The sequence below is a fragment of the Macaca mulatta genome, chromosome 11, assembly GCF_049350105.2.
Source record: "Macaca mulatta isolate MMU2019108-1 chromosome 11, T2T-MMU8v2.0, whole genome shotgun sequence".
In the NCBI taxonomy this organism is placed as follows: Eukaryota; Metazoa; Chordata; class Mammalia; order Primates; family Cercopithecidae; genus Macaca; species Macaca mulatta.
In genome coordinates, this window is record NC_133416.1 from 61,558,154 (window position 1) to 61,566,346 (window position 8,193).

At 48.8% G+C, this 8,193-nt stretch overlaps 1 protein-coding gene across 1 annotated transcript; it reads right to left on the reverse strand.

The window, feature by feature from the left end:
• Nucleotides 1-542: 542 nt before the first annotated feature.
• Nucleotides 543-2,623, reverse strand: GPR84 (G protein-coupled receptor 84). The gene is made up of 2 exons (XM_001109742.4): nt 2,492-2,623; nt 543-1,957 (listed from the first exon to the last, which is right to left on the reverse strand). The coding sequence occupies exon 2, from the start codon at nt 1,947-1,949 to the stop codon at nt 759-761; it is 1,191 nt and encodes a 396-aa protein (XP_001109742.2). The 5' UTR covers nt 1,950-1,957; nt 2,492-2,623; the 3' UTR covers nt 543-758.
• Between the last annotated feature and the right edge of the window lie 5,570 nt (nt 2,624-8,193).

Genomic DNA, 8,193 nt, shown 5'->3' on the forward strand with positions numbered 1-8,193 from the left:
TCTGCCTTTGCCTCAGCTAAGCTCAGTTCCATTTCTACAGACCAAGGAGTCCCCCTCCATGACCATTCCCTTCACACAGAGCGAGGGCTGGGGGGCTGGATATAATCCCCAGCTGGATTATAAAACTTTTTTTGAGATGAATAAACTTGTTTGTAGGGATGGTGGATCCTGGCAGCAGTGGTTAGGGGCAGAGGTGATTTCTGGGAAGTTAAACAAAAAGACAATCACCTTTTCCTCTTATTTAAATCACCTAATCCTCTTAAATCACCTCACATGTTTTATTACCTAGAAACCCCTCTTTTAAAGGCTACGTCCCATGCCAGCTGCTTCCTGCTTCTGCTTTGACCTAGGTACCCCTGAATCCTTAGGTATTAGGTTCCAGCTCCTGGTGGCCACAGGTGCTTTAGGGATATGTGTGAGCATGCACATGGTGACAGGATTTGGTCATGCAGGAGGGATGGAATAGTATGGTCTCCTCCTAGCCTGGCCCCTGAGCCTAACCGTGACCTGTTTCCTTCTTCCCCAGAGACCACACCTGAGCATTAAAAGCACAGAATTCATTTATTAATAGTTAATAATACTCCTTGGGCAGTCTAGGGCTGAAACATTGATCAAGTGATGGAGAGACTTGATTTGGGAGGCTGGGGAGAGGTTGTTGTGAAAATGCCCGCACGTGTTATTTCACCTATTCTCCTATCAGCTGGCCACTTTGGTCCTGGAGGAGACGGTTCTGAATTCTGGTGACTAGGGTCACAGTTCTAATGGAGCCTACGGAAACTCCAGGGCCCTCTTTTGAAAACGGAGGCATATGCTTGGCGGAATTGGCGGTTCATGGCTGCATACAGCACAGGGTTGATGCAACCGTTGAGCCAGGTGAGGTTGGCAGCAAGCATGTGGACCACCCGGGGAGCCTGGACTCTCGCATCCAGAATGTTGAGCAGCAAGAAGGGGACGTAGCTCAGGGCAAAGCAGAGGAATACAGCAAAACACATTTGAGTCACCTTCCCAAATTCCGATGAAGAATCCGGAGCTCTTCGGGCTCCTTTAATTGGCTGGGCTTTGGCAGATGCTTCTGGAGGGCTTTTCTCTGCCATCTGCTCAGTTCTCTTGCTGTTGATCTGGTCTCCCACTTCTGATGAGTCCCCTTCCAGGGTCTGGGTGGTGGCAGCATTGACTGACTCAGATGAAATCCCCTCACTGGGTCCTCCTGATGCTAACCTGCTGTCCAGCTCCTGGAAACGACCAGGCATGGCCTCATCAGTCCCAGCCACATGGTTGGAGTGGATGCTTGCCTGTCGCAACTTGTATTGGTCCAGTGCCTGTGCTGCTCGTTTGACCTGGCGGTGGATGAGGCAATAGAAGATGCCAACACTGCTGAGTCCAAGCACAAAGTAGATGCCCATGAGGATGGTGGTATAAGGCCGGCCTCGGATGCGGTCAAAGCTGCAGGTGCAGACTACAGGTACCAGGATATAAATAGGCCAGAGGGGGGCAAAGCTGGCCACACCCACAACCCAGGTGCTCACCAGTGCCAGCACTATCCCCTTGGCACTGAAAACTTTGGGAAAAAGCTTAGGGTGGGCAATGAGGAGGTAGCGTCCCAGTGCGATGAGGCAGAGGGTCAAGATGGAGACAGAATTGGAGGCAAAAAGGAGGAGCCCAAATGCCCTACAGAAGGTGGCACCGGTGCGCCAGTGCAGGTGGAGGTAGGTGTCCACAGAGAAGGGCTGAAGGACTGTGCAGTAGAGGAGATCAGCCAGTGTGAGGTTGGCTATGAGCAGGTTGAATCGGGTACGGAGCTTGCGCTGGATGACCAAGGCCAGTAGGGTGAGCACGTTGCCCACGGTGCCTGTCACAGCCACCACCACCCCCCAGCTAACTGCAACATAACGATAGCCCAGCACAGACTCATGGTAGCAGGAGAAGTTGGCGTCAGAGGTTTTCCACATGATAGAGGCTAAAGAGGCAGAGGGTGGAAGAGGAAGAGGGAATCAGAAGCTAGCATTCAACTTATATCTCTTGAACAGCTCTGGCACTCTGGACATCTGAACTGCTCCTGGACCTCACTTTAATTCACTATCCTCCTGAACCATTCCCAGGCTTCTTCATCTCAAGATCCCTAACTCTCTCCTTAGGTTCTCTAGTCCTTTCCCATTCTCAAATATTTCCCCAAGTTTTAATCTAAATATCTCTTGCCTAAATACCTTAGTCTTATTCTGCTCCAAACCACAATCCTCTTCTATATCTATCCCATTGCTCTCAGTAAACCCAGTGCCCTCCAACTTTTCTAATTCCTTCCTCATCTCCGAAGACCCTCAGGAGTCCCCTCTCTCTATTCAGCATCCTGTATTCAGGATCCTCTCTGTATTCAGTTCCCTCTGCTCCTTTCCACTACACACACATATATAGGCTTTAGTCATTTCTGTTTGTTACCACCTGGGAGATGAGGAGACCAAGAAGGTAAAAGTAAACCCACTACAAAAGTACTTACCTGAGTTTCTCAGCCTTCAATTCTTTCTCTGATGGAAGAAGTTCAGCTCACCCAAAGAGCAGTCCTTTCTGGTGGACAGTCAGGCTTCAAGCAGGAGGCATCCTGCTCTTATGTTCCTTATTATACTCCACTGAGAGAATAAGAAACTCCCCCGTTACCCAATTCCAGCCACTTCCTTCACCACCTCCGGTCCTACTCATTTTGCTTTGGCTAGTGAAATCTAGGCTTCTCTGTTGAAATTCCCTTGCTACTTACCTCAGAGTCGTTTCACTCTTTCGTTTCTCCTTCCTGAAACCCAAACTCTGTTTTCTTGCCCTCCATGCATGGCAGAAGTCATCTGTAAGATCATTGCTGAGAATTGCTAGGGCACAGAGTCAGAGCATCAGAACATTTGGGCCATTCCTCAAAGGGCCAAAAGATAAGACCAAGTTCCAGGAGCAACTTTAGGTACCCCCAGAAGCCTTGGGTTTGTTTCGGAGGAGCACTACCTTTCTTCTCTCCAGGGCTTGGACATGGTTCAAGTCAGAGGGGCCCATGTAACACCCTAGCACATCTGAGAAACCGAGTCAGATGAAGAAAAGTGGGAATGAGGCCTCCAGGATTCTGGTTTCATTCCCCTCAAGGGATCAGGGTCCTGTTCAATCATTCATTTATCCATTCACCCAGCAACTTTGTCTTGAGTGCCTACTATACACCAGACTCTGATCTAGACACTGGGGATACAAGAACGTCTGATACATGGCCTTGTGCATAGTTTACTAGGGGAGACAAATACATAAATATGCAAATGCTTAATCGGTTCTCCAGAGCAAAGGTGAGTAAACTTCGCCCTATGGGCCAAATCTAGTCTGCTATCTGTTGTTGTATAGCCTGTGACCCAAGAATGTTTTTTTTCCATTTAATAATGGTTATATTTTAGGCCAGGTGCGGTGGCTCACACCCATAATCCTAGCACTTTGGGAGGCCAAGGAGGGCAGATCACTTGAGGTCAGGAGTTTGAGACCAGCTTGGCCAACATGGTGAAGCCCCGTCTCTACTAAAAATACAAAAATTAGCCAGGTGTGGTGGGTGTGCCTGTAATCCCAGCTACCAGGGAGGCTGAGGCAAGAGAATCACTTGAACTGGGTAGGTGGAGGTTGCTTTCAGTGAGCTGAGATCAGATCGTGCCACTACACTCCAGCCTGGATGACAGAGCAAGACTCAGTCCCCCAAAAATAAAATAATAAATAAATAAATAAGTAAATAACATAAAAATGGTTATATTTTAAATTGTTATATAAGTACCTGTGTAATATCCTCAGTTTTATCTCTTGATCAACACAGTTTAAAATATTTATAATCAGGCCCTTTGAGAAAAAGTTTGCTGAGGCTTGCTTTAAAATATTATATAGGCCTGGCTTGGAGGCTCATGCCTGTAATCCCAACATTTTGGGAGGCTGAGCTGGGAGGATGGCTTCAGGTCAGGAGTTTAAGACCAGCCTGGGCAACATAGTGAGACCCTGTCTTTACAATAAATAAATTAAAACAAAAATAGCCAGATGTGATGATGTGCACCTGTAGTCCCAGCTACTGGGGAGGCTGAGGTGGGAGGATCATTTGAATCTGGGAGGTCAAGACTGCAATGAGCTAAGATCATGCCACTATACTCCAGCCTGGGTGACACAGCAGGACGCTGTCTCTGAAAAATTAGAAAAACAAACTAATAGGCTGGGCGCAGTGGCTCACACCTGTAATCCCAGCACTTTGGGAGGCCAAGGCAGGTGGATCACGAGGTCAGGCGTTCAAGACCAGCCTGGCCAAGATACTGAAACCCCGTCTCTACTAAAAATACAAAAAATTGGCCGGGTGCGGTGGCTCAAGCCTGTAATCCCAGCACTTTGGGAGGCCGAGACGGGCGGATCACGAGGTCAGGAGATCGAGACCATCCTGGCTAACCCGGGGAAACCCCGTCTCTACTAAAAAATACAAAAAACTAGCCGGGCGAGGTGGCGGGCGCCTGTAGTCCCAGCTACTCGGGAGGCTGAGGCAGGAGAATGGCGTAAACCTGGGAGGCAGAGCTTGCAGTGAGCTGAGATCCGGCCATTGCACTCCAGCCTGGGTGACAGAGCGAGACTCCACCTCAAAAAAAAAAAAAAAGAAAAAGAAAAAAAAAAACACCAAAAAATTAGCTGGGTGTGGTGGCAGGTGCCTGTAATCCCAGCTACTTGGGAGGCTGAGGCAGGAGAATCGCTTGAACCTAGTAGGTGGAGGTTGCAGTAAGCCGAGATCGCGCCACTGCACTCCAGCCTGGGTGACAGTGTGAGACTCCATCTCAAAAACAAACAAACAAACAAACAAAAAACAAGCAAAAAAACAAACCAAAAATACATGGCTGGGTGCAGTGGCTCACACCTGTAATCCCAGCACTTTGGGAGGCCAAGGCAGGTGGATCACTTGAGGTCAAGAGTTTGAGACCAGCCTGGCCAGTATGATGAAACTCCGTCTTTAGTAAAAGTACAAAAATTAGTGGTGTGGTGGTGCGTGCCTGTAATCCCAGCTACTCGGGAGGCTGAGACAGGAGAATCTCTTGAACCTGGGAGGCGGAGGTTGCAGTGAGCCAAGATTGCACCACTGCACTCCAGCCTGGGCAACAGAGCAAAAACTCTTTCTCAAAAAACAAAACAAAACAAAACAACCCAGAACTATATATCGGAGGCTTAGAGAAAAGGGGCATACTATTAAGGAGGAGGTGAGAAAGGGTTCAGAGAGAGGTAACTGAGCTGCATTTTGAATGATGAACAGGAGAGTTTTTTGGGAGATAAGTAGAAGAACATTCTAGACAAAGAGAACAGTATGTGTAGAGGCGCAGAGGTTCAGGTAGAAGCCAACAAAGGGCATGAGGTAGAGAGCAACAGAGAAGAGCTTGGAGAGTTGAGCAGGCAGGGTCAAGGGGGACCTTGTGTATTGTGCTATGGAGCTGGTTTCATGCTGAAGGAGTTGGTGAGATTTGCACTGAGATTGCTGTTAGGAATGAAGGCATGCAGGCTGGGAGTGAGCGAAATGGTTAAAGAGGCACTAGTTCAGACAAGAGATAGAACGGGCCTAAGTTAGGGCCAGACCACCTGTATAATTGCATAGGGTCTTGCAGTTTGAAGGGACTGGTACTTGGTTCAATGCTTGTCAATCACTGTCTTTAAATTCTTTTTTTTTTTTTTTTTTTTTTGAGACAGAGTCTCGCTCTGTCGCCCAGGCTGGAGTGCAGTGGCCGTATCTCAACTCCCTGCAAGCTCCGCTTCCTGGGTTTACGCCATTCTCCTGCCTCAGCTTCCCGAGTAGCTGGGACTACAGGCGCCCGCCACCTCGCTCGGCTAGTTTTTTTTTTGTATTTTTTTAGTAGAGACGGGGTTTCACCGTGTTAGCCAGGATGGTCTCGATCTCCTGATCTTGTGATCTGCCTGTCTTGGCCTCCCAAAGTGCTGGGATTACAGGTTTGAGCCACCGCGCCCGGCTAAATTCTTAATACTATACTTTTTTTTTTTTTGAGATGGAGTCTTGCTCTGTCCCCCAGGCTGGAGTGCAGTGGCGCCATCTCGGCTCACTGCAAGCTCCACCTCTCAGGTTCACGCCATTCTCCTGCATCAGCCTACTGAGTAGATGGGACTACAGGCCCCCGCCACCGCGCCTGGCTAATTTTTTGTATTTTTAGTAGAGACGGGGTTTCACCATGGTCTCGATCTCCTGACCTTGCGATCCGCCCTCCTCGGCTTCCCAAAGTGCTGGGATTACAGGCGTGAGCCACAGTGCCCGGCCAATACAATACTTTTTGAATAAAGGGCCCTGCTTTTTCATTTTGCACTGGGTTCCACAAATTATGGAGCCAGTCCTGGTTAGGGCAGTGGTTGTGCGAATGAAGAAATGATAAGGATCCGTATGTTGTTAGGAGGTCAAATAGGACTTATTTAGTGATTCATTGGATGAAGTGTTAGGAAGAAGGAGGAAGTAGGATAACTTTCTGCTTTCCAGAAGGATGATGGTGCTCTTAATAAGATAGGAAATGTGGCCGGGCGTGGTGGCTCACGCCTGTAATCCCAGCACTTTGGGAGGCTGAAGTAGGCGGATCAGGAGGTCAGGAGATCGAGACCATCCTGGCTAACACGGTGGAACCTCATCTCTACTAAAAATACAAAAAATTAGCCAGGCATGGTAGCGGGCACCTGTAGTCCCAGCTACTTCGGAGGCTGAGGCAGGAGAATGGCGTGAACCCAGGAGATGGAGCTTGCAGTGAGCCAAGATCGCGCCACTGCACTCCAGCTTGGGCGACAGAGCGAGACTCTGCCTCAAAAAAAAAAAAAAAAAAAAAAAAAGGAAATGTGGGAGGAGGAGCAGGCTTAGGGAAAGGGGTAAATAATGAATTCAGTTTTAAACTAGCAGACTTGAGGTACTTGTGGGGTATGCTAGTATCCCAGACTCTCTAATCCCAATTTCTTCCAGTCCCTATCTCCTTCCCCACATGTGACCCAGCCACTGCTTTTCTTTACCCACTCTTCTATAGGGCCTCTCTTGTTCCTCATCCTTCTGAATCCTCCCACCCCTTTTAAAGCTAGATTTACCTGAAAACAGACATGAAAACAAATACCAAAACACTCCTTACTGGGTTCCAATTCTGAACCCACAGTGAACACCCACCTTTCAACTTCACAGTTGACAAACCCAGGAGGCCCCCATTCCCCTCTTCTTCCTGTTTAACAGACATCATCCCAACTTCCCTCCTCCCTTCTTCTGCAAGACTGGAAAGTGGGTAGAGAGGGGGAAGTGAGCAGAGATGAAAGTCAGGAGGACCTCACATAGATTCTGGGTTTTGGTTTGGGCTTTTTGTTTGAACTTCCTGCCACTCAGTAGGGATAGAGGGGGTCAGGATTACTGGCTGCTCTTGAGAGTGTATGGTTGATCCAAATTTTGAGGATAAGGGAGAGACCATTTTCCTCACACACCATGTGAGAGACAGCTGAACAGTGTTTCCTTGTCTCACAGACTATTTAAGGGGCCAGTTGAGAAGGTATTCTAGTATATCTGTAAATGGCACAGTGTCAGTTCTTCAGTCTTGGATACATGAGATCTTAATGAACCTTTAAAAGACTCAAGTCTCCTCATTTTGAAGACTGCGACACTGAGGTGCAGAGAGGGCAAGGACTGACTCAAGGTCACTATTTATGTGGGGCCAGAGCCTAGAGCTCAGACCCCCAGTCTCTGCCCCCCTTTCTTCCTGTGCCTTGAGTCTCGCTGGCGTGGGTTTCCCACCAGACACACAAAAGCCTGGATTCTTTTCTTTGTCTAAGACAGACTCCAGACCCATCTGCGTGGAATCTCGAGACACATTGCAGGAGCGGCTTAGCCTCGGGCTTAGACTCCTTTTCCGGGTCGTTGGCGCCGCCTTGTGGAGTTGTGGCAAATTCTCAACAGCTGCAGCTGCAGTCCCAGACTTGGACTCGAAATGATCCCCCAGGCCAAGTTTACACGAGCTGGACGAAAGTGGGGGTGGGTGGGATGGGGAGCCTCTGCTCACTTTGCACAAGCCTCATATTTTGCCTCCCCCCACCCCCGATTTCCTTTTTCCTCCTCCTTCTCGCGCCGTTTCCTCTCTCTGTGCCGGTCCCATACAGATACATTTCCCGATAGAATTGCTCCCCAAACAGCGGGCAAATACAGAGTCTGATCCAGGGGCG

Coding starts and splice junctions, on each gene's coding strand:
- GPR84 (XM_001109742.4), bottom strand. CDS start 1,949: ATGTGGAAAACCTCTGACGCCAACTTCTCCTGCTACCATGAGTCTGTG.